We start from the raw sequence: 27,646 nt of genomic DNA on the forward strand, positions 1-27,646 counted from the left end.
TTGGCACAAAAGAAAGCACTACTGCACAAACGTGAGTTTGATAAATGACTAAATACTATTGACACAAAAAATAAGGGGGGAAAGCTTGATATTGAAATTTTTGAACTAGGGTTATATTCAAGTTCTATAGCTACAGAAGATGATGAATATAACTCGTAATGTTTGCTAAACAATCTCAAACTATATATTGATATTGTACAGAATATCTAATTCAAAAAGTATAACTGTTTATTTAAAAAAGAAAAAAAAAAAAAAAACTTAAATCCAGTAAGCAAATTTAGACTGGACTATAGTAGATTATATTACTAAAGTAGAACATGTTTTACAACAGAACCACCAAAAGAGAGTTAGACTGGATCATTGTGAATCCATGGGGGGGTATAAAGCATTCATATTTGCGAGCGGCATAGGAGCATGCTTGTCAAGAGGTTTGAACATCCACTGTTGTCCTAGTACAACTCAATCTTCAGAAGTCAGGGAAAGAATAGAGAAAAGCAGGTGTATAAAGAAAACAATAAGAATGCAAAGAGGGCACAAATAGGGAATGCTACTCATAAAATTTGCTCTACCTCAGGATCAAGTGAGATCATTAGCTCTGGAGTACACTTGGAAACCTCTTTCCATGTTTCTGCACGTTACTTTTGACTTCCTGCTGCCTGCCCACCGCAATGATAATAATCAAAGAAAATAAGAAAACATAATTGGTCAAAGGTGGAGCATTAGAAGACGCAACTCTATCTGCTGTGACCTAAACCAAAGTAATCCAGTGAAAAGGAAGCATAATTATTTGCTATAGCAATCAAGCAACTTGACTGTGTGTGACGACCATTGGCACAATAGCATGAGCACAAACGGTAACGCTGTCACATCTTATTTTTCAAATATAATTTTTTTTATTCATTGTTTTTTTTTTTAATTGAGACAGAAAATCAATCATCTATAACAACTGATATACAAATCATGTGAAATGGGCAATTTTTCTCACAAACATGTAGCAAAATCCTAAATAGAGAAGAAAAAAGGGGGGCTGAAAACAACAAATAACAAACAAATGCACAACAGCGTGCTGTCCATGTGCTGATTTCACTACACATGTCAAAGTCCACAGCACAGCTTCTTCTGCATTGAGGCTAGTACCACTGTTTTAAAAGGCGAAGGTGTAAGGCAAGGCGTTTTACCCTCTGTGAGGCGAGGTGAGGCGTAAGCCTTAAGGCGTTGAGGCGTAAGCATCTTGGGACTATATTTTTTAAAATAATTAATAAATAAAATCAATTTATATATAATTAAAAAATGTGAAAATCAATCATCTATAATAACTGATATACAAATCATGTGAAATGGGCAATTTTTCTCTCAAACATGTAGCAAAATCCTAAATAGAGAAGAAAAAAGGGGGGCTGAAAACAACAAATAACAAACAAATGCACAACAACGTGCTGTCCATGTGCTGATTTCACTACACATGTCAAAGTCGACAGCACAGCTTCTTCTGCATTGAGGCTAGTACCAGTGTTTTAAAAGGCAAAGGCGTAAGGCGAGGCATTTTACCCTCCGCGAGGCAAGGTGAGGCGTAAGCCTTAAGGCGTCGAGGCGTAAGCATCTTGGGACTATATTTTTTAAAATAATTAATAAATAAAATCAATTTATATATAATAAAAAAATGTGAAATTTTTTAAAATAATAGATAAAAATAAAAAAACATAATTTTTAAATATCATATAGGCCAATTTTAAGTTTTAACTAACAAACACAAACAATATATATTAAAAAAATAAGCATGCGCCATAAGAAAAAGTCAAATTAAAAATGTCTCAAGATTCTAATTTCTAAAAGCCATCTGCAGCCAACACAGTGGCAGAGAGTACCGAAAGGGTAAGAGGGTCGTGGAGAGAGGCGACAGACTGCATAGCGTCGCTGCAGAGAGACGACAGCTCCTAAGGGTTCATCGAAGGGAAAAAATACTTCAGAAGGAGTCGTCGGAGGCAGATCAGAGTTTGGAAGGGAACGTCGACTCGTTGGAGAGAGACGAGAAGCTTGGAGGAATCGTTGGAAGCAGCAATCAAGTCGTCGGAGAGAGAGGAGGTGTTGGAGGAATAGTCGGAGAGAGAGCAGAGGCTATTGTCAAGAAGACTCACTGGAGGCTTCGTCGAGGGAGCAGAACATAGGAAGCTTCGTGGGAGAGAGGGAGTATAGGGCTTTCGATGCATTCTGGGTTCTGCCCTGTTTAATTTATGTTATAAACCAAGAATCCCGAAAGGTGTATGCCTTGGCATTTGAGGTGTAAAAGGAGAGACTTTACACCCGTACGCCTTCTCCCCTGAGGCGTGCGCCTTTTAGAAGTTACGCATTTCCACTAACGCTTTCGGGCGTTTTAGGCCCAAAAAGCATCAAGGCGCGCCTCAAGACGCCTTTTAAAACACTGGCTAGTACCAATAGGAAAATTTTGATGGAAAGAAGGGAGGTCAACGCTCAATTACACCTTGGATGAGATCACAAACAAATGGCAACTGATTAAGAACTCCACTAGAGCAAGACTAATTCCAATAGTTTGATGCGCACTCAATAAATCCATCCCACTAATTGGCAGGAGATGGGCAAGACATTAGGCACAGCTCAGACTCAATGTTCAAATAAGCCCAAATCAGGGAAAGGGGCTTCTTCAGATCACCCAGTTTAGAGCCAATACCAGGTGAGAGGTGGACAAAAATCACTTTACGCTGCTAGGCAAGGATGACTTCGAAGAAAGTATTGAAGAAGAGAGCCGGTCCATTCAGCAGAGTCAAGAGGTAAAGGCCTAATGTGATACCACTTCCAATCTGGACTATGAAGCAAGAAAAAGGAAGATGCAAAACAATCAATGGACATGGAAGGATTAAAGGAAATGGGTGAGGGTGGACAATTACCAGCCACTAGGGATATCCAAGACCTGGATGGAGGGCAAGATAAGTTTTCTAATTTCTCTGATATAGAGGATGATTGGAGATCAGGGCACTCTCTATGATAGAGGAGTACAGGCAAAGGCTGGGAATTGCAAAGTCTTCCATGGGCAAGAGTTTGGGATGCCAAAGTGCAGACTGAGCCTTAGGGCTGGGCTAATGGACGGGGAACTTGCATGCAGATCCAGAACAGCAGCAGGCAGATGTGTTGAGATCGGCTAAGAGCAGATTTAAATGCTTAGGAAAATTCCTGGGGGTATCTATTGCAGGATTGAGGTCATGAAGCTTCTAATGGACTTGGAAATAAGATGCAGATGGACCAAGCAACAATGAAGAGAGCAGCAGGAATAGAACTCCTGCAAGATGAGAAAAAGAGATGAAGAAGACAGCTTTATGGGTGAATTATGAAGACTTCGACGGGAGGAAGTAGACAAGGTGTAGAGGCCCGGAAAATTTAATTAATGAAAATAATAAAAGAAAAAGAAATGAAAGAGAAGGAAAAGGAAAAGGAAAAGGAAAAAGTAAAAGGGAGATCAGCAAGGGTTTATCAACGAATCAATGGTCTTCGTCGACAAATGTCCCTATGGGACTCGTCAACGAAGTACACGTGTCTCGTCGACGTGAAGATACCGAGAGTCAGGGGGTTTGTCGGCGAACCAGCCTCCCGAGATTCAAGGAATTTCAGGTTCATCGGCGAACTAGCCTCCTCGTCAACGAAGTGTCTTCTTGGGATCGTCAACGAATCACTTTAACTCGTCGACGAACGCTGACCTATAAATAGACCCCGGGTCATTTTCAGCGTAATTTCTCTCATTTTCTCTCTCTCTCTCTCTCTCTCGAGGGTTTCAATCCTCCTCTCTCTCTTCGATTTCGGCTTCGTTATAGCCGGGACTAACAATCAGGAACCGCCACGAGATTCGTAGGAAGATTTTCTGTAACTTAATCGGGGCAGATTTTCAATTTGGAGTCCCAGGCACTAGGGGTCATAATTCAGGGAAACCCGAATTAACCGACCGAAATTGGTCAGTTCGGTTCGGTTAAGAACACAAGATCGGTCGGTTCAGTTATGGTTTTACAAAGTTCGGTTAATCGGTTCGGTTAAGAGGAATGTTAATTCGGTTAACCGAAATAACTGATTTAATAATTAATTGAAATTTAAATATAAATTAATATATGTTAACTTGTTAATATGTTAATTAGTATATGCTAATTTGTCAATATGTTAATTAGTATATGTTAATTTGTTAATATGTTAATTAATATTTGGTAAAAAAAATCTACAATTATATTATGTTTTTATTAATTAATTTCAAATTAATTCGGTCAGGTTCAGTTCAGTGAGGCCCCTCTATTTAGTTGGTTCGGTTAACAGTTCTCATTAACCGAAAATTTCGGTTAATTCAGTTAATTAACCGAATTTGGCCGAACTGACCGTTTGCTCACCCCTACCAGACACTATCCCAAAATCAAGGTAAGTAAAGTATTTTAGGGTTTAATGAATTATTTGAAGTATTCGGAACCTAAGAAGTGCTAAATGAGAATTGTTCTAGGAATTGAGTTGATTAATTAGGGGAAATGTGAATTTCAAGTTTTTGAACTACGAACGCCGTGGAACATAGGATTTAGGGTGTAAGTGGATCTCTCAGTAAGTAAGGCAAGGGGAATAAATTATAGCTGTATTTTAGAAATTATGGGTTGAATAAATATGTGAAAATGGTGATATGATATTTTGACTGTATATATTATGATATGAATAATAGACCAAACTGTGTGACATATGAGTTATACTGAGAACATGTTTGAAACTGAGTTGCGTGAACTGCATGGTGAATTATGAGAATATGAGACAAACACATATTGAAATGTTTTAGTGCAGAAAAGAATATAAGAGAAACCCAGTGATGTTTATATACTGAACTATAATGATAAGAGAATTGTTTTATTGAGAAACAATGAAAAACTGATATATCGAAGAGTATTTTCTAAGAAATGATGAAATATGTAAACATGGATGTGTACTGGAAAAAAGATGGAACATGATTAAGAAATGATTTCTATGATAAATGTGGTAGTATGAAATAATGATATGTTTTATACTGAGAAAAGTTGAAATACGTGAAATGAGAACCTATTGCGAATACTCAATTTGGAATATTGAAATGTGAATATGGAAATGTGAATACTACAATGTGAATATTGAAATGAGAATATGAAAATGTGAATGTTGGGATATGAATACTGAAATGTGAATATTGCAATGCGAATACTACAATGTGAATAATGAATTGTGAATAGTGAAATGTGAATGTTGAAATGGGAATACTAGAATGTAAATGTGTAAATGTGAAAATGAGAACCCTGATGGATGGATTGTGATAGAAAGCACGATACCAATGCTAGCGGATAATAAGTGCAACCACACGGTCTCATGGAGAGTGTGGCGTGACACTCGAATGAGCCAGTGAGAAGGGTAGTTTTGGCCCCTGGAGTCCGGACCAAGGTTAGGCAGGTCATTCGTACTACAGATGGGTATATGGATTGTTTATTTTGATCTAACCGGGTACCGCGGATTAGATCCAGCCTTCGGGCCGCACAACCTCGATCAACCATGGGGCGAAGCATGGCGTGGAGAATATCCTCAGGGCAGTCATGAGTTGCAGACGCACATGTATTGGTTACCGAGAACACTCATGTGCTAGATGATGAAATGGAAATGAGAAAAGAAAGAGTGTGAGTTTAATAACATAAATAAATAAGGCGAAGTAGAACTCTCCGCCTAAGAGCTTACTGAGTAAGGTGAGTGCTCTGATAAGCATCAGTTGTAGTCATGCCTGAGTTAATCAGGCAGGCTTATAAACAATATCAGAGCAGAGGGGAGCTACATGTATGAGCGTGTAATCTCCCCTATCCCCGGGAGCTTTCGTTTATAAATATGGGTTGCATGCGAATGAGTTGAAAAATGGAATTAAAACTTATAAAAGCTTGTGTTTTATATCTATATAATTATGAGTATAAATTGTATATTTTTCTCGGATGGTATTATCACTGAAATAAGAATATTATGATATAACGAAACTCTTATTGCCACACACTGTAAATAATTTATTCCGTCTTACTAAGATGTGTCTCACCCAAATATCTAATATTTTAGGAAATCGTAACAGACCAGGAGATAGAGCTCTAAGATAAAGAGGAGTTGGAACCCTGATAGACAAGGTGAGTGTTTTGAGCTAAGGATGTATGATTCCCCTAGAGTTTATGGTTGATTTTTGGGGATGTGTTAGATATGTGTATATATATATATATATATATATATATGGATGGTTAGAACTCTGGTTATTTGTATTCTGAATGGTTTATAAATATTGCCTTCCGCTGTTAGTGCTATTTGTATGACTGTTTACCCGGAACCCACTTCGGGTCGGGTTATGTTTAAATGGTATCCAAGTTTTTGACGTGACCAATATTTGATTAATATTTATTATTTATTGGAGAAAAAAAATGGTATGAAAATCGGGGCGTCACACAAGGCCTATATTTTCTGTTAACGGTTATTTAGTCCTTTAGCAGTATAATTAATTGCTAGAGTTTGGTTTGTAAAGTGTGAGTTAGTAAGGGTATTATGGTCATTCCAATTGTACTTGACATATATTATAAATAGAGGGAGAGACCTATCATTGAGTTTAGGTCTTCCATTTTACCCAATTATCCAACATGGTATCAGAGAATTTTGGAAACCTAAACCATAAGTGTTACCACCACCATCAAAACTGAAGCCTAAAACCCAAAATTCGCTGCATGCCTATCATCATAAAAGATTTTTCAGTGATACTATAACCCTAGAAAACAGCCAGCAACAGCAGAAAATCAGACCAGTCACAGGAATTTTCTGGGCAACACTGCCCGTTCAAGAACATCAAATCCACTATAAATTTGACAAAACAAACACCGTAGTCACCCACAGACACTGCCGATATGCCACCCACTGAAATCCCACCTCCAGGCAGTGTCCAACAAACCAGAGGAAGGCTGCCAGGGCTGACCCCACGTGCCAGCACATGAAGCCACTTTCAGGCATGGCTTTGACCTGAAATGATCCAGCAGTGATCAATCTCTCTATTAACACGTTATTGGATTTTTTCATGATGTTTTTTGCCCAAAGATCTCACCTTTTTTAATTGCTCATGTGCAGCACCCAAGGAATGATTGTTTGATGCTTCTTGAAGCAGTTTATCAATGGTTATTGAGTTTATTGGGTCTAAAACAGTGGGATTTGCTGCATTTTTTTTTATTCAATGTTCCAATTCCTTCCATATATCAAAATATCAAGTTGTTGGACACGTGTTTCGCTCAAAGATCCAATCTTTGTTGTGACCAAACAATCGTGATAATTCGTTAGCTGTTGTTCGGTGTTAGTAACAGTCATTGGTGACTTTCATGGAGCAGAGGCAGTGCTCATAAGCAGTTTGTGTGAGGCTGTGGCAGTGTTATATAAGTTAGTTGGTGATTTCTCCATGGTAGCTTCAGTGGTCCACTTCTCCAATTGTTCCAGTGCTGTGAGTTGCTTTCTTTGGGCTGTGTCTGAGTTTCTTGGTGCTGTGGCAGTCTTGTACTGATTTATTTATGACTTGTTCATGGTTGGTCACCCTGTTCTGATTGTTCCAGCAATTAATCTTACGGCCATTGGTCTGAGTTTATGAATGTTGGGACAGAGTTTGCAAATCCCAAAAGTATGGTTCCTTCATTAGTCACTTGTTTGAGTGAACCACGTGCTGTGACTATATCAGAGGAGGAGTATTCAAGGTTTCTACAGTATCAATCATCTCAAAAAGAATCTTATCACATTGCATCTTTTGCCCATAAAGTTAATCCTACAGTCTGTATGTCATCTGATATCCTACTTATTAGTCCTTGGATTATTGATTCTACTACCACTGACCATTTAACAAGTGCAACAAACTTCCTTTCTGATCTCCAATATCCTAAAAATCTACCTCAAGTTACCCTTGTTGATAGCTCCACTATTATTGTTAAGGGGATAGGAACAGTAAATTCTACTCCCTCCATCTCTCTTTATTTTTCTTTATACATTCCTAGATCTCCTTTCAATCTCAAGTCAGCTAGTAAGCTTACAAAGTCACTAAATTGTTCCGTTACATTCTTTCCTGATTCTATGGTTATTCAAGACCTGAAGACAAGAAAGACAATTGGCACAGGACGTGAGGCTCGTGGACTTTATGTAAAAACCCCAAAAAGAAATATAAAAGATTAGTGGATTGATTTCAAAAAAAATAAATAAATAAATAAATAAATAAATATTTAATTAACTAATTAATTAATCGAATTTAAAAGAAAAAGAAAAAAAAATTAATTAATTAAAATTTATTTTTTTTTATTTATAAAATATATTATTATTAATATTAATTAAATTTATTATTATTTTTATTATTATTATAACCACCTGAAGCTTCTTGAAGCTTCAGGTGGATTCTAAATTTACGCGCAGTATTATTTTCATCTTCTTCTTCTTCTTTTCTTTTCTTTTCTTTTCTTTTCTATTCTCATGCAACTCTCTGAACTCTCTCTCTCTCCTCACGTTCTCTCTCCCTCTCTCCTTGATTTTGTGACAGATTTTCAACCGATCGAAAATCCGAAGATACTATTGGACTCCATTCGCCGCTGCCGTCATTTCTACCGAAGCGGATCAGTGGTAGGAGCGGTGTAAGCGTATTCCCTGGGATAAGTCATTTCTCCCTTTTTCTTTAATTTCTTGCAAAATATAAGTCCAATTGACGAACGGACACCACCACGAGAATCTAGAGATGATTCTCTACAAGTCTAGTGAGACGGAATTCTCGTGGGGGTGTCGGGCCAAAACCCCAAATTTGGGGTGCGGCGATTATTAAAGGACTTATTTTTAATTAATTAGCATTAATTTAGAAATGCTAAAATATTAAGCATCTAAGACTGAAGTAGGATTTCTGAAATTTAGGGCTCGGGTGAGCGCCGCGGGTGTAATTTTGGGACCCGCAGGCAAAATTTGAAAAATTAAGTAGGGATATTAAATAATAGTTTAAATATTAATTTGAGGTATATGGAACCTAAGGAAGGTTAGATGAGTATTATTTTGGAGAAATAGATTAATTAATCTGGGGAAAAATGTAAATTTCAGGAGTTGAATTTCGGACGCTAAGGACGTAAGATTTGGGTCCTAAAGAATTTTTCAATAGTCAGGTAAGGGAATAAACTAAAGCAGTAATTTTTCATACAAATTATTATTGATTATGAGTAAATTTATTTTCAGAAAAGCATATGTTATATTGTGTATTACGAATGAAATGTACGATTGGGAAAATACTGTTATGATGATTAAAATGTATATGTATGTATGAGATGTAAGGAATTCACAATTTTAGAATATGAAGTATGACTTTTAACAGCATATGTGTGGCATGAATATTATTTTATGTGAAATGTATTACGAGGTGAAAGATTTTACGAACCAAGCATGATTTCAGGTATTATGAAAATATGAGTTATGTTGTGATGGTTTTGACGATTATGTGATAAATGATGTATTTTCAGTATATATATACCTAAAACAATTTTGGCACGAGGTCATATATTTATGTTATCAGCACGAGGCCGTATTTATGTTTTTGGCGCGAGGCCATATATTTATGTTATCGACACGAGATCGTATTTATGTTATTGGCGCGAGGCCATGTATTTATGTTATCGGCATGAGGCCGTATTTATGCTATCGGCATGAGGCCGTATTTATATTATTGGCACGAGGCCATATTTACTATGATTTTGGCGCGAGGCCATATGTATGATTTCGGCGCTAGGTCGTATCTATGTTTTCGGCACGAGGCCGTAATGATGTTACGTATGATCATGTATTATATGTTTTCACAACCAGGATGTTAGTTTAGTTCAGACCAGGAGCTCGGTACCGTAGCTATAGGTTAATTTTGGCACGAGGCCTTATTAGTGCTACCGTCCCACGAGAGGGTGGGAGATGGATAGTCGATGTGGCTTTCAGTAGAGTGTGGACGTCCACCTGGCAGTCCGAGCCAGGGTGTGGCGGGCTCATCGTACTTACAGACATATTTGATTCGACAGTGATCGACCAGCCATTGTCAGGTCCCGCTTTCGGGCTGCACAACCCGTCATGGGAGGTAATACATGATACCAGCTAGCTATTCATCCTAGGTTTATTTTTAGTACGACAATTATAACAGATGATTTTATGTATGTTATGATTTATTAACAGATGTGAAAATATATGTTTACCCAGTACGATATGATAATGTTTATAGAATTATGAAATGTACTGTATACGTATAAATGCATTAAATATTCATGTTGCCACACAGCTGTATTTAGTTTGTTTTTTCTTACTGAGAAGTGTCTCACCCCCAAACTTAATTAATTTTTCAGGAACCCCTGAGAGACCGGCGGGTCAGGGCCGCCGTTGAGCTAGTGAGATTACTCTGTGAGAAGGGTAAGAGTTTGTAATAGGGTCAGAGTTATTTTGTGTTTGACCCTATAGATATTTTGATGTATGTGAGGATGTATAGAATGCTCTGGCATTATGTTTTATGATTGAATGTTTGAGATTTTATGTTTACTGCTGCTAGGTTTTCCGCTGTGTTTGACAGGTGTCCCCGCTACCCACAGGTTCGGGTTGACCATTTTATTTATTATGTCATATTTTATGTTAAGAAATTGAGGGTCGCTACACTTTACTACTTTGAGTTGCCTTGTCCACCTATGCCTGCATAGTCGCAGCTACACCACTTCAAATCCATCGTCGCCTTGGCCATCCATCCTTGGACAAGTTGAAACAGCTAGTTCCTACATTGAGTCCTGTGTTTAATCTTGAGTGCGAGTCTTCTCAATTGGGCAAGCATCATCGTGTTCCCTTTGTTTCTCATGCTGACAAACGAGTAGTTAGTCCTTTCATGCTAATTCATTCCGATATTTGGGGTCCTAGTCATGTCACATCAAAGTTAGGGTCTCAATACTTTGTTACATTTGTTGATGATTACTCTAGGATGACTTGGTTATATTTAATGAAAGATCGTTCCAAGTTTTTTGATATCTTTTTTCTTTTGTTCCCAAAATAAGGACTCAATTTGATATGCTAGTCCGGATACTTCATAGTGATAACGCTAAGGAGTATTTTAGTACCCAATTCAGTACTTATATGACTAGCTCTGGTATGATCCATCAGTCCTCTTGTGCCCACACTCCACAACAAAATAAGGCTGCACAGTGGAAAAACATACATATTCTTGTAGACACTCGTACCCTATTGTATCAAATGAATGTCCCCAAAGTTTTTTGGAGTGATTTTGTGCTGCTCCCTCATCAATAAAATGTCATCCTCTGTCCTTGGCAGTAAAATCTCATATTCAGTTATCTTCCCTAAGGCTCCTTTGCTCACCCTTCCTCCTCGTATATTCGGTTGTGTGTCCTTTGTCCATCAGTTAACTCTAAGAATAGATAAGATGGATCCTCATGCTATCAAATGTATCTTTTTGGTCTATTCTTATACTCAAAAAAAATATCGATGTTATAGTCCTACTTTACATCGATTTTTTGTCTTTGTTAATGTCATCTTCTTTGAATCTACACCATACTATTCCTTGAGTTCTCAATCCTGATGGTTTCGTGGCTCGTTTGAAGGTATGCCTTGTTGCTAAGGGCTATACTCAAGTGTATGGTTTGGATTATTCAAACACATTCTCTTCGATCACTAAACTTGCCACAGTACGTCTATTCATTTCTTTAGTCACCACTTGTCATTGGCCTTTACATCAATTAGATGTGAAGAATGCTTTCTTACATGGTGTTCTTCATAAGGAGGTATATATGAAGCAACCACCTGGGTTGGTTGCTCAATGGGAGTTAGACTCAGTATGTCGACTTAAGAAATCATTGTATGGATTAAAATAATCACCAAGGGCATGGTTTGGCCGTTCTAGTGCTATAGTACTTAGTTTGGCCTTCATTGGTGTGCAGAAGATCACTCTGTTTTTTATCGTCATACTCTATACGGCAAGATCTTGCTTATTGTGTATGTGGATGACATTGTGATCACTGGTGATGATAAACGAGGCATCCAAGACCTAAAACTTTTCCTACAGAGTAAGTTCCGAACCAAGGACTTGGGACCATTGAAGTACTTCTCTGTGTTGCCACACAGAAAGTATGTTCTTGATCTTTTCAATAAGACGAGGCTGTTGGGATCCAAACTGGTTGATACACCCATGGATCCCAATAGTAAGTTAATGTTAGATATGGGTTATTTGTTGCTTAACCCAAATCGGTATACAATACTTGTCGAAAAGTTGATTTATCTTACAGTCACCCGACCAGATATATCCTTTGCAACAAGTGTTGTAAGTCAATTTCTCGATTCCACGAGAACAAATCACTGGAATGTAGTAATTCACATTATGAGATATCTTAAAAGTGCACTAGGGAGATGTCTTTTATATCAGGATTGGAGTCGCACTCATACTTAAGGACGTATAGATACAGATTGGGTTGAGTCACCTTCCAACCGAAGATCCACAACCGAGTATTGTATCTTACATATGAACTTGTTTGGCTATGGTGCACACTACATATGAACTTGTTTGGCTAAAGAACATGTTGAAAGAACTAGGTTTTCCACATTCTCGACCTATGGAGTTTATATGTGATAATTGAGTTGCTATTCATATTGCCTCCAACCCTGTTTTTATGAGCGGACAAAGCACATTGAGGTTGATTGTCATTTTATTCGAGAGAAACTTGTCCAAAAGCCTCATTACAACCACTCATGTGAAGTCAAGAGTTTCATCTTGCTGATTTGTTCGCTAAAGCCTTGGAAGGTACTCATGTGAAATTCATTTGTTACAAGCTAGGAGCATATGATATATATGTTAAAGCTTGAGGGAGAGTGTTAATGATTATTTAGTCATTTAGCATTATTATTAATTGTTTGAGTTTGGTTTGTAAAGTGTGAGTTAGTAAGGGTATTATGGTCATTCCTATTGTACTTGACATATACTATAAATAGAGAGAACCCTATCACTGAGTTTAGGTCTTCCTTTTTACCCAGTTATTCAACATTTTCTAACACTAAAATCCATCTATAAATGAGTGATCTTATGGCCCGGGGACACCCTATGGTCTTAATTTCTTGTACTCTTCAACCACGTTAACATTCTCACTTCAATTACATTTACTTTTTGGATGTGTTCTTTTATACTCTTAATATTCTTATCCATATAACACACATGGTGACTATGGTACTAATTTTAAGGGTATTCTATGATCATATCACACACCAAATACACTTCCCCGTTATACCCAGCCTACTCTAATTTTATTTAACACATTTTTCCTTCAAATTTTCTTCTACCTGCATAATATATCCATGTAATACCAATCTACTAGTAGAGACTACTATATGCAATAAAAGGGCATGCAGGGATCTAGGGAAGGGGCAGTGGATCTATAGTATGCAGCCCTACCTTGCATTTGATGCTAATAACCCTCTCAATGTCAAAAAATGCATTCCTCTTACATAGTTGGAAGTTGAAACTCTATTACAATAAGACATCACTATCTCTTGTAAGACCATGTACGAATATATAATTTATATTACAGACTTTCCCATTAGCCACTATGCTTACAGTGAAGAGTCTCTCAACATGATACTGCAAAAATATTTTTAGATAATTGACTAAAACCTCTTTAAAAAAAAATTAAACCAGTCATTTTTTATAAGGTACCAGGTCCAACAAAGAATCAAGAATAACACACAACAAATTTCAAACCTTTTGGAGTTTCTTCAAAACAGAATCTTCAAATGCTTGATATCCAGCCCCAACAAGGTTATTCAAGTGATTGTGTTCCACAAACTCTGGGACACTAGGAACTTCTTTTGTTACAGCTTGTTGAAGAGGTAGGACAAGGAGAGGATTCGAAACATCTCCCAATACGTTCCCTGTGGCAGCAACCTATCAAGCACAATAGACAGCTAACATTAGCCGTAGATAAACTCTTTAGTCCAACAATCAATATACTTTAAATATAGTCAATAATCTAATCATAAACTCACAGCTGCATCTCTAGACGCCATAACAACAATTGCTGAACCTCTTTTCTTAGAACTCTTGATCACTACATCTTCAACCCCTCCAAACTTCTCAAATAATTCCCTCAACCTCTTAGCATCATAGTCCTCACCAACCCTCTCCCACGACACCTTGAGTACCTTCTCCTTATCCAAGCCGCCCCCATCGCCAACCCTGCTGCTCTCTTTTCCTACACCTGCAGTCTCTTTCTTTGAGATTGGTGTTTTAGATGCTGACTTATTTGCATGCATGGCTCTGATTCTTGCAATCTCTTCCTTGAGCTGCCTAGCAATTCTTTCTTCTTCTTCTCGAGATTTTGCAATGGGGTCTGGAGCAAAGGCCGCTCGCTCTCTTTCTTCAAGATCCGACACCATCTTTCTGCGTTTGGAATCATATTGAGTTTGGCGGTGCTGTTGTTCACGCTTGACACGGAGTAGATCGTCAAACAATTTTCTGGCTTTTGCATCCTTTAAAATCTCGTAAGATGATTTAAGCTTTTGGAAGTTTGCATGAGCATTTGGGTCATCTGGTCTCTTGTCCGGGTGCAATTCCAAAGCCTTCGATCTATAAGCTGTTTTAATCTCCTTTTCTGAGAGCTTTGCCCCTTCCTCACCAGAAGGTAATCCCAAAACCCTATAGTGATCAACCTCAGCTTCCATTTTATGCAGCATGTTACGATACTGCAGATATAGATTCAAATACCAATTTCTCAAATTCTTTCCCCTTTTTTTTCAGCAAGAAGATGGCTCCAAATCAAATATAACCAGATCTAAACAAACTAAAAGAGATTCAAATAAAAATTTTACTTGTTTTTGGGGCTAGGTAAGACGTGCAATTTCAACACCAATAAACCCTGAATTGAGGTAACTTCAATTTAAATGAAATAGACATCATTCATGCTCAATTATGAATTATGAAATCATTGACAAGGGTGTATGCAGTAGGTATATTAATGTTATTAAGGATATGTACGTTGGAATAATGGCCAACATTAGGACTACACGTGGAGAGATTAGGAAATTTTCAATCACAATAGGTGTACATCAAGGATCTGCTTTGAGCCCTTGCCTTTTTGCTCCAATGATGGATAAACTTACTAGGAGTATCCAAAATGAGACTCCTTGATGTATGTTGTTTGTAAATGATATTGTCTTGATTGATGAAATTAGGGGTGGAGTAGAATCTAAGTTAGAATTACTAAATAGAAGCTTTAGAATCTAGAGGTATTAGGATGAGTAGAAATAAGACTAAATATATGAAATGTAATTTCAAACATAGCAAGAGGAATATTAGAGACAAAGTTGAACTTGATGATGAAGAAATCAATAGCACTAGTAGATTTTGATACCTTAGATCTATTATACAAGCTAAAAGGGAAATTGAAGAAGATGTAATGCATAGAGTTAGAGTAGGTTAGGTAAAATGAAGAAGCATTTTGAGCATGTTGTGTGATCATAAAATACCTTTAAAATTAAAAAGGAAGTTCTATAGAACAACTATAAGACCAGCTATGTTATATGTATAAGAATGTTGGGCGACTAAGAAACAACATATCCAAAAAATAAAAGTTGTTGAGATGAGAATGCTAAAATGGATGAGTGGTATAATGTTAAAAGATAAATTAAGAAATAAGCATATTCGCGGTAAGTTAGGCGTAGCTCTTATATAAGATAAATTAAGGAATGAGCACATTCATTATAAGTTAGGCATAACTCCTATATAAGATAAGATAGGGGAGGGCGGCTCAGATGGTTTGGGCACCTAAAACATAGGTCAAATAGCACGTCTGTGAGGATGAATGAGTTACTGTTAAGGGTAGTAGAAGGGGTAAGGATATACCTAAAATATAGGATGCGATAGTGAGTAAGGATTTCATAACTCTGAATTTGTCAAAGAAAATTGTCCATGATCCCACAAGTTTGCGAAAAGGGATTCACATAGCCAACCCCATCTTGTGGGACTTAAGTTTGGTTTGTTGTTATTGTTGTATAATAATTAACAATACTCATATTGAAGAACTCAAAACACATTCATCATTCATCAATGAAAACAAACTAATTCAATCTAATCACAAGCAATTAAAAAAATGAAAACAAACTAATATTATAGTACTTTGTAACTAATGTCATATTATGGTCCATTTATCAAGTTAACTATGTTAAGCAAGTAGCAACTAAACAAGAGAATCAAGAGACCAACAACAGCAATCCAAGTTCCATACTTCCACAACATGATAAAAGTATAGTATTGATAATTTGATATTAGTATTAAATTGTTGACATCAATACACCAATATCATCAACCATTAATTTTTTGAAAAAACAATGGTACAAAAACATGGGGGGTGGGTAAAGTTGCATAATCAGACTAGCAAAGACACGTGATATGGTTCCTGTGAGTGCGAACTAGTAAAAAATAGGTTAAGTAGATAAACAAGAGGGTCGGAAGGAGGACGGAGGGGCTCATGTTGAACAAAGAAGAGTCTTCGAGCCTTCGAGAAAGAAAAGGCTTCAACCCTTCAACGGACTTAAAGAGAAGACGGTAGGACGTCTGATATGTCCGGCGAAGAAGGTTGGGAGGCTAGTTCAACGGCAAGGAGTGGGGGGGATGTGGTTGAGAGTCAAGCTAGGGCTTCGACGAAGCTCCTGCTTGTCTCTTCTGCCTTGTTTTTTTTTTTTTGGGGGGGGTGGCATAGCCCAAGGAAGGAAGTGAAACGCGGCGTTTGGTTGGAAAACGTGTCCTGAGCATGTCGACCTCTGTACAAGCGTGTCTAGACGTGTCGATAAATAACCAAAAATAAAAATAATAAAATTAGGATCTATTTAGTGTAGACTTGGCAAAGCGGATCGGGTCGGATAATCCGTAACAGATAAGGCAGATTATCAGGTAAAAAAATCATAATTCATATTAGACTCATTTAAGTGGCGGATTAGGCTGTTTTGGGTCAGATAATTCATGGCGGATGGGCAAATAATCCGCCATTCTCAAATATAATTTTATTAATAATTTATTTCGACATAATTTTTCAAAGAAACAAATTACCACACAATAAAATAATTCATAGATTAATATAAAAGGTAACCAATATTGGGTAAAATGAGTTTAACCAAAACTTTTTTAAACATAAATAAATTACATTAAACAGTAGCAATCAATAGGTAACCCCAAAAAGAACTTCAAATGGAAACAGAAAATGGGTGTCTTGGATTGAGCTACAAAGCATCTGAGAGTACTTTATATATAACATAGCATTTAAACACAACGTTCAGATTTAATTTAAAGCAATCACCCAATATAAATTGAGGTCTTGTTTAATTCAAAGCATTGGAGTATACTCTTATCATGAGTGCTAATTGCAGAATGAATTCGCGGTAGGTAGAACAATGAGGAAGAAGCATGTAAAAGAAAAATAAAGGTAATGGATTGCGTTGAGAAGTATTAACGGCACCAGGCCAAGACGTAGTACCAGACAAAAAGGGGGTGATTATCAAAAGAATCCAACCAAAAATGGAGGCCTAGGGTAAAAGTTTCACAACAAATCAGTGTATACAATGTCTTCAACTTTCTTCCCATGCAATTTATCCATCTAACAATATCATTCCTCTCCCTCCAGAAACACAAGAACACACAGCCTAAACCTTCCTCGATTTATTGTTGATCCTCTCCTTTCCTGCCATGAACAAGAGAACTAAGGTAGTTTGGCACAACCCACATAACATTGAACCACTGCCAATTAAGGAACCAAAGCTCCCCAGAAGCCAAGGCAGTGAGGCTAAATATGACTCCTCATCCATTTTACGCATATGGCACCATGCATACATATAATGTTCATGAAATTTTGAAGAAATCAATATTGAAGAATTTCTGTTCATTTGATAATTAGAACGAGTGCTTGCACAAGTGCTGGATTGAGAAAATCCCCACTAATCTACTCAGCATTTTTTTTAAACAGATTTTGAAAATCTAGTGCCATGCCTGTATACTTTTTTTCTTTCCTTATGTTAGGCTAAACTATGATATAATTTAAATGGATATCAATTCTCAACGCAAACATTGAAATTGATTTTTATGCTGGATAGGGAGTTGTGAAATATCAGTTGTTATGAAATATCCGTAGTCTTTAGAAGTATCCTGAAAGAGACCATGTCTGTACATACAGGCATACTGCATCTGCGTACATGTACGTATATAAACCAGAACATACCCAATTTAATACAACAACTGATTTAGCACAGATTACAACCACGGACAGTTCTGTCCTATGGGTTGATTTCGAATAAGGTAGGAGGAAGACCCGAGTGTCTTCGGGGGACGTTGGAGGCCCCCTATGGTTAACAGGAGTGAGGAAGACATTGGCGCTAGGTGAACTGTGTGGGTGTTGGGCGGAAATATTGTGGACCGAGATGACTCTTCGTAATCTGGGAAGTGAGGCAGATTGAAGGAGACTCTGGCATCCGCAGGAGGTGAATCAGATTGAATGGAAGCTTGCATCCATGCGTGCACGTGTGAGTGGAGGATAACTGGGGCTGGGCGCTGGGCCAAAGCCCATTTGAGTCCTTGTACTAGTTAGTTTCTTTATTGTTGCTTTTGTTACTAGTTGTTGGTATAAAACTGGGAGCAGCGGATATAGTGGGGTTAGCTAGAGAATTGGGAATCTATTTTGTTTCTTTGTTTCTTTGGAGAGTGGCTCTCTCGAACCAACCAACCTGTAACTTCATTTCCGTTTTTATTGCCTTCAGTATTCATTCATTCCATTTTCTTATTGAAATTCATCCAATCATCTAGCTCACACTAGGAGATTCATTACAATTGGTATCAGAACCAAACTCCGACCACCATGGGAGAGGGAACTCGCATGAACCAGATGTTGGAGTCCATTGCTGCCCTAAAGAGATCACAAGAAGAGCATTAGAAAGCTCAGGAGGAGATGCAAATCACTCAAGCCGAACAGCAAAAGCTACTCATCACCGTGACTCAACTGTTGGGAGCTCTCTTCGATGCTGTGAAGCTTCTCAACAAGCAGAAACTTGACCAGGAAGGGCCAGGAGAGACATCAAGCCACGAGTTCGGATACCAACACCGTGAGAGCTTCAATGGGGAGCAACACATTATAGACAAAGCAGAGGCAGAGACATTAGCGTTCCGGGCGGAGATCATCCTCTGCGAACTTATCAGTAACTCCTCCGGTGCTCTAAACAAGATTCCGATGAAGGGTGAGGCAGTCAACGAGGAGGCGGTTGATGAGATGGACGGTGACGATCAGTGCGAAATCGTGGAGCTCTACGCTATGGAGTCGCTTGTCGAGCACATCCATTTCTACGAGATCTGCGGAAAGGGATTTCATCAAGATGTCAATCTGATAAAGCGCATGCGAGCTCACGGAAACCAACTCACAACCCTAGAAGCGCTCGCCAAGTCACCGAGCTACGCTGAGACCAAAAAGACGAGGTTCTCGCGCCTGTTCTAGGGCTGCAATCACATAAAATCTCACTATCTTGTGTTTGGTTTGATTTCCCTGATGAAGTCATCAGCGGGTGTCTCGAAAGTGAGTTCTATGGGGGCTTTAGGAATGTCTTCGTTCAAGAGTCCCCCTATAATGGAGTTTTTGCAAGGGTTGAAATTGCTTCCTGCCATAGTAGTTAAAAGCGCGCCTCAGGCGCAAGGCACAGTGAGGCGATGAGTCTGCCGCCTCATACCAGGTGGGGTGAGGCGACCTGCAAGAGGCGACCCCAGGCGAGACGAGGCGCAGTGAAGCGCGAGGCGCAGTGAGGCGCGCCTTGTGTATTTTTAAGCCATTTAAAGGAGACAAATAGCCCAAGCCAGACTCTTACCCCTCATTCGACTCAAACGAACAGAGCCCTAGCCCCTTTCGACCCTTCAAAGCCCTTCGTGAGTTCGTTTGCGAGCCTTTGAACCAGCCGGAAGCCTTCGCGACTTCGTCTTCGAGCTTCGACCAGGATCGTGAGCTCATCTTCGACATTTTGAAGAAGCACGACCTGCGCAACTTCGTTTCGAACCAGCGGGAGCCCTCGCGAGTTCGTCTGCCTGCCTTCGAAGCAGTCGTGAGCTCGTCTGACTGCCTTCGAGCACGACGTGAGTTCGTCACGTCGCCTTCAACATTTCGAACCAGCTGGAGATCGTCTTTAAGCCTTCGAACCTTTGTAAGTCTTCTTCTTCTTTTTCTTCTTCTTCTTCTGCTGCTGCTGCTGCTTGCGTCCCGCTGCCTGCTGCTTCTCTTCTCTTCTTCTTCTTCTTCTTCTTCTTCTGCTGCTGCTGCTCCTGCTGCCTGCTGCTTCTCTTCTTCTTCTTCTTCTTTTTCTTCTTCTTCCTGCTGCATGCTTGCTGCGTGCTGCTGACTGCTGCCTGCTCTTTTTCTTCTTCTTCTTCTTCTTTATATGTAAGCTTACTGTTTTTTAATTTATAATATTTAGTTTAATTAATGTAAGCTTATAAATTATAACTAATAACATAATATTTATTTTTTTCACAGAAATTTAGCTACTGTTTTTAATTTATAATATTAAGTTTAATTAATGTAAACTTACAAATTATAACTAATACATAATATTTATTTTTTTTACAGAAATTTAGCTACTGTTTTTTAATTTATAATATTAAGTTTAATTAATGTAAGCTTACAAATTATAACTAATACATAATATTTATTTTTTTTACAGAAATTTAGCTACTGTTTTTTAATTTATAATATTTAGTTTAATTAATGTAAGTTTATAAATTATAACTAATACATAACATTTATTCTTTTTATTGAAATTTAGGTACTGTTTTAATTTGTTTGGAAATGCATTATGTAAGTCTTAAATTTTAAATATATGATGCATTGTTTTTTCAGTTAGGATACGGGATACCAAGTCTAAAATCTTAAATGGAAGTATGCACATTTGGAGGATCAAAAAAATAGAAATAATTTGACTTGCAATTTTTGTGCTAAAGTCACAAGGGGAGGAATATTTCAAGCAAAACAACACATTGTCGGAGGATTTCGAAATGTGAAAGAATGCTCTAAGTGCCCTGCTCATGTACGTGAGGAGATTAAAGAGTATATGTTGAAGAAAGATATGGAAAAGGAGGAAAATGAGTTATTGCCCGACTTTGATGATATAGATCATTACGATGAAGATGAAGAAGATGAAGTTCAAGAAATTGACATTCGTGGCAAGAGAGTGTTTACTAGTGATGGAAGTAAAAGATCATACCAATCCAACTTGAAGAAACCAAAACAGAAGGGGCCTATAGACTTGGTTTTTACTCCCGATCCAAAGAAAGCGATTCAAGCTAGGAAAGAAGGGAAGATGAAGCAAACATCAATAAATGAAGCGTGCAAAAAAGAACTTAGAAAAAAGGCAATGGGAGATTTTGCTAGGTGGATGTATGATGCGGGGATACCATTTAATGCTGTACGTTTAAGCAGCTTTGCAGTGGCACTTGAATCGATTGGACAATATGGTCCTGGAATAAAGCCACTTAGCTATCATGAAGTGAGAGTTCCTTACCTAAAGGAGGAAGTCAGTCGAATGAAAGAGTTGTTGAAGGTCCATAAGGAGGAATGGACAAAATATGGCTGCTCAATTATGTCTGATGGTTGGAGAGATTCAGTTGCTAATAAGGACATAATCAACTTTTTAGTGAACTCTCCAAGGGGATCAGTATTCATCAAGTCTATTGATGCTTCTAATATTGTCAAGAATGCAGATAGAATGTATAGATTACTTGATGAGATGGTCGAAGAAATTGGAGAATCAAATGTGATTCAAGTGGTAACTGACAATGCGTCAAACTATGTTGCAGCAGGTAAGAACTTATTTTTAGAACTACTTTCTATAGTGTATATATTGTTTATTTTAATATTTTAATGGCTTCATTCCTTGATTTTTCAACAGGGAGATTGTTGGAAGCGAAGAGGCACATTTATATTGGACACTGTGTGCTGCTCATTGCATTAATTTAATTTTGGAGGATATTGGGAAGATGCCTTCAATTCATGCAACTTTGAAAAGGGCAATTTTTTTGAATGGCTATATCTATAATCGTGTTGGCGTTGTCAACTTGATGAGACAATTCACTGGAGGAAAGGAGTTGCTAAGACCTGCAGTTACAAGATTTGCAACTGCCTTCATCACCCTTCGTTCAATCCATCTTCAAAAGAATAACTTGAGGAAGATGTTTACTTCTGAAGATTGGAATACTACTAAATGGGCAAAGGAGGCGGCTGGCAAAAGAGCAGCTACTATTGTTTTGATGCCTACTTTTTGGAGTACCATCGTCTATGCTCTTAAGTTAACAGGTCCACTTGTTCGTGTACTCCGTTTGGTTGATGGGGAAAAGAAAGCCTGCAATGGGATATATTTATGAAGCAATGGATAGGGCTAAGGAAGCCATAGCTAAGGCTTTTGGTGAGAGAGAGGATAAATTCAAGGAGGCATTTGAAATTATTGATACGAGGTGGGGATGCCAACTCCATCAACCGTTGCATGCAGCTGCACACTACTTGAATCCAGAATTTTTCTATTCAAACCCCAACATTTTGCAAGATGAAGAAATTATGACGGGTTTGTACAAATGTATTGGAAGGTTACTGCCAACTATTGAAATGCAAGATAAAGTTTCAAATGAGTTGGAAAAATACAATGCCGCTAGTGGCGTCTTTGGAATTAGTTTGGCAGTGAGACAAAGGAAGACAAAAGCACCAGGTAAAGTGGCATTTGTACTACCTCTTCATTTTTGAAAATTATTTTTGCTATTTACCTAGTAGGTATTCATTTAAAATTTATTTTATAACAGCGCAATGGTGGATGGCATATGGATCAACAACTCCAAACTTGCAAAAGTTTGCTGTGAAAATTCTTAGCCTCACGTGTAGTGCTACCGGCTGCGAAAGAAATTGGAGCATATTCCAACATGTAAGTCACTAGTATATCATGGATTAATTATTAAAGAACAAGAACTACCAATCTACTGCTTTTTAGAATCATTATTAACCATATTACTTTAAACTTTTTGCAGCTTCATAGCAAAAGGAGAAATAGGCTATCCCAGCAACGCTTGAATGATTTGGTATTTGTGAAATATAATCGAACTCTGAGGCGTCGATACGACAAACGTGACGCCATTGATCCCATCCTCCTGAAGGACATTGATGATAGTAATGAGTGGTTGATTGGTAGGATGGATGGTGATTTTGATGAGGATGATGAACTTGTGTTTGAAGATGATATTTTGACTTGGGATTCTGTTGCTAGAGCTGCTGGACTAAATAACCCCCCGCATCACACTAGATCAAGAATAAGTACAAATATGCCATCATCGTCTAAAGGAAGAGGAAGGGCTTCATCTAGTAGTGCAACCACTGGTAGGGGTCGGACCACAATGTTGGAACTTGTAGATGAGAATGAAATCCAAGTGGATAGTGCAGAGGAAACGGAAGAGGAAAAAAATGTTGGAGAAAACAATTCTAATGATCAAGAGGAAGATGATGATATCTTCACCGACCTAGTTGATGATGAGTGATGAGTGATGATTGAGGACGATTTTTAGATTTTATATTTTGAAATCTTTTATTGTACTCTTTTCTTTTGATGTTGAACTATGTTGAATTGTTGATGCTTTTGGGCTTCATCTTGGCAATTTTATTAAATTTCCAATTTTTTTATTGAATGTTTTGGCATTTTAAATTCTAATATCACTAGATATTCATATGTTCATATATAAATTACCCCAAATAGATATTTTACAACATTTTAATAATTGTGCGCCTCACGAAGCGAACGCCTTGGCTTCAAAGACCCTTTGCGCCTCGTCTCGCCTTGCGCCTCTGACTACTATGCTTCCTGCTAAAGGTTTCGATAGTTGAGGAAGTGGATTAAGGGGGAACAGGGTGTTATGAGGATGAAGATGATGAGAAATATGAAGAGATTTTTTAGTAGTTCGCTGAGATTTCTGAGAAGTTTGGTCGAAAGGGACTGGAGAGGAGCAATTGGCTTGCGCGATTGCTGAATTTTTGTTGGGAGGACGTGAAGGCTATTTTTACAGCTTTGACTGTGAGTCTATTGTTTCGTTCCTTTTTAGCGGTGGAATGCACCAGGCAGATTTTTATGCATGCTTTATATCATGGAATTTGCTCCAAAGAAAACAATGCCATTAAAAAGGAGGTACTGAATTTGGTTTCTAATGGATTGGAAGGCAACTTGTGTTCTCCAGAACCCTCTATCTTCTAGCCATCCTGAACATATGGATGTTGATTTGTTCACTTTGTGGGTTGAGGAGATATTGATAGAAGAAAATTTGGTATTGGACATCTTCTCCTTGCTTATTATGAGTCATTTTGCAGTTGCAATAGTGAGCAATGGAAAAAATTATGCTCAATTTATAAGGGAATCATATTTGGGTCATTTAACTGTGGAAAGCTGGCAGTATCCACTTAAGTAGTACTGTCAATTTATCATGCCAAAGTTCGACTTTCACCTATCTTTATAGAAAACTTGGACCTGAGCAATTTTCTTCAAATGATTCATGATGAAAAACCGTTCACGCAAGGTTCCTTTGTGTCTTCTGTGACTGATATGCAAGAGTTGGATGCTATAAATTCTGGTTTTGATGTGTTTCAAACAAAAGAAGCTGGGCCTTCAATTCTTACATGGGCAGTGTTTCTGTGTTTAATTTCATCACTTCCAGGAAAAAAGGAAATTAATTTTCTAATGGAGATTGACCATATAGGTTTGGTTCGTCAAGTTTTTGAGGCAGCATCATTGAACAATTTTCTTGAGATCCTTCAAAGTGATGTATTGGAGGATTTTGATGTACCTGTTGCTGGTTACAAAAGTGTTATGAGAACATTTGTTTTTACATTCATAGCGTCTTATGAGATCAATCATCAGGTAGAAGATAATACCCTCAAGTTGACTCTGGACCTCCTTTGTAGCGTTTATCAAGGAGAGGAGTTACTTTGTGTGCAGTCTTGGGACAAGGACAGCTTCATTGATGGGCCTATTCACTGCCTTCTTTGGAATTTAGAGGGTGAATTCCCATTCAGGATTGTGGAATTTATTCGCCTTTTATCTGCCCTCTCTGAAGGAGCTTGGCCTGCAGAATGTGTGTATAATTTTCTAGATAAATCCGTTGGTATATCATCTTTGTTTGAGATTAGCAGCAATACTTTGATGGATAATACTTCTGGAATTTCCGAAACACATTTGCCTTTGCACGATCCTGGAGTTGAAGGTTTGATTATTCCTAGTGAAACACATGGCCATGTTTTGAAAGTAATTGACCAAAATGTTGCTCTTGTATGGTGGGACTCATGGGAGTATGCTCAATCTGGGGTGCTTGTACTGCTTCTTCGCCTGACTCAAGAGCTTCATATTGATAGCAATGAGGAAGTCCTTGTTACTCTTAATCTGCTTTGTCATCTAGTTTCCTTCAACACAGTTGTATGTGTTAATTTGATAAATGTTGGCAGCCCATTGCTTGTTTCGGAAACTCATACAGATGGCCAGATGGAAACAAAATTGTGGGTTGATGTGGTAGGGATTGTATGCACATTCATCAAAAAATTATCACCTAATTTGCATGGCAGTGTTGTAATGTCCATGGGTTTTAGCATTTTGGCAAAGATATTGAAATGTTCACCATCTCATGTGACTGTAGTGGCTCTAAAGACAAATATATTTGAGGTGAATTTAGCAACGAATACATTTGATGTCGGCTGTAATGTTACAAGAAGTGCCTCATGGTTGCTTTCTGGAAAACTTGCAAAATTTCTTTTAATAGACCGCGAGCAGAATGACAACTATTGCCCATTAACTACTTCAGTGCGAGAGTTCACCATGCAGGTTTTGAAAATGATTTTGTCATTGCTCGTCATATTCTCTCGTCAATATGTTTTAGTTCATCACGAGTCTTGGGAATACAAAGCAAAGGATGTTCGTTGGAAAGTGACGTTGAAGGTGCTTGAAGCCATAAAAAAATGCATTTTTTTCAATCCCATACTCATATAAACTGTGCATGGTCATTCGAGGCATTTTTCTTTATGATTCTTCCATTGACAGTACATTCTTTCGAATAATTTGTACGACTACTGAGACTTTAAAGAGACGCATTAAGGGAAGGGGGAAAATTTTGGCAACAGATGTACTGGTTCGATGGGAGGGGCAAGAGAAGGAAGATGTAACGTGGGAGTGGTATCATACGTTGAAGGAGCAGTTTCCTCACCTTGTGGGCAAGGTGCTTTGAGGGGAGGGTATTGCTATGGCTTGATTTCGAATAAGGTAGGAGGAAGACCCGAGTGTCTTCGGAGGACGTTGGAGGCCACCTATGGTTAACAGGAGTGGGGAAGACACTGGCATTGGGTGAACTGTGTGGGTCTTGGGCAGAAATATTGTGGACCGAGATGACTCTTCGTAATATGGGAAGTGAGGCAGATTGAAGGAAACTCTGGCGTCCGCAGGAGGTGAATCAGATTGAATGGAAGCTTGCGTCCGTGCGTGCACGTGTGAGCGGAGGATAACTGGGGCTGGGCGCTGGGCCAAAGCCCATTTGAGTCCTTGGACTAGTTAGTTTCTTTATTGTTGCTTTTGTTACTAGTTGTTGGTATAAAACTGGGAGCAGCGGGAATAGTGGGGTTAGCTAGAGAATTGGGAATCTGTTTTGTTTCTTTGTTTCTTTGGAGAGTGGCTCTCTCGAACCAGCCAACCTGTAACTTCATTTCCGTTTTTATTGCATTCAATATTCATTCATTCATTCCATTTTCTTATTGAAATTCATCCATTCATTTCATTCACTCCATTTTCTTATTGAAATTCATCCAATCATCTAGCTCACACTAGGAGATTCATTACATTCTGCTGCTTCCGCAGTTGGTTAAAGCCATGTCATGTATCACCAAAACATCCAACAGAAAGAGAAGATGAAATTTATGAATTATAAAGGCCAGCGAAAGAATTAATTTTCATTGCCCTACCTTCTTTTCTTGTTTATGTAGAAGCAGAAAATTCTGTAGAAATATGTAATGTCCTAATATGCAATAACAGAGACGCGGAAGAAGCAGATCTGCAGAAGAAGAAGAAGAAGAAGAAGAAGAAGAAGAAGACTTACAAGTTCGAACTTCGAAGCAGATGAACTCACGAAGGCTCGAAAACGAGTTTGCGAAGAGCTCCTTCTGGTTCGAAATGTCGACGATGAACTCACGAAGCTCCTGACGAACTCGCGAAGGGCTCCTGCTGGTTCGCACTGTGGAAGACCAACTCACGAAGCTCCTGCTGCTGGTTCGAAGGGTCCACGACGAACTCACGAAGCTCCTGACGAACTCGCGAAGGGCTCCTGCTGGTTCGAAGTGTGGAAGACCAAGGGTTTCGTGCCGGAATAGGGCTAGGGCTCGTTGTGCTCTGGAGCCTGGCAATTTGAGAATCTGGGACAGTGGGACTGGGCTGGCATGGGGCTGGGAGTGGCTGGGGCCGAGCGGGGCTGGGTGCTGTCAGCTGCGTCTGTGTGGCGACAGTGGCTTGTGGGCCGTGTCACGTGTGGGCACTGGGATTTGGCCTTGGGCACTTGAGC

The 27,646-nt window shown here is 38.5% G+C and overlaps 1 protein-coding gene across 4 annotated transcripts; it reads right to left on the reverse strand.

The window, feature by feature from the left end:
- Nucleotides 1-161: 161 nt before the first annotated feature.
- Nucleotides 162-27,646, reverse strand: LOC131156614 (uncharacterized). Of its 4 annotated transcripts, none has more exons than XR_009137042.1 (5): nt 27,188-27,567; nt 14,062-14,757; nt 13,778-13,960; nt 570-656; nt 162-441 (listed from the first exon to the last, which is right to left on the reverse strand). XR_009137042.1 is itself a non-coding variant. In XM_058110428.1 (4 exons), exons 2-4 carry the CDS (start codon nt 14,746-14,748, stop codon nt 636-638), a joined length of 891 nt encoding a protein of 296 aa, XP_057966411.1. In that variant the 5' UTR covers nt 14,749-14,757; nt 27,188-27,646; the 3' UTR covers nt 162-635. The 4 variants fall into 4 exon arrangements, 1 of the variants encoding a protein (XP_057966411.1); XR_009137041.1 differs by having other exon boundaries at nt 162-464; XR_009137040.1 differs by having other exon boundaries at nt 162-449; nt 27,188-27,566.

This window comes from Malania oleifera, chromosome 5 (assembly GCF_029873635.1).
Source record: "Malania oleifera isolate guangnan ecotype guangnan chromosome 5, ASM2987363v1, whole genome shotgun sequence".
Classification (NCBI taxonomy): Eukaryota; Viridiplantae; Streptophyta; class Magnoliopsida; order Santalales; family Ximeniaceae; genus Malania; species Malania oleifera.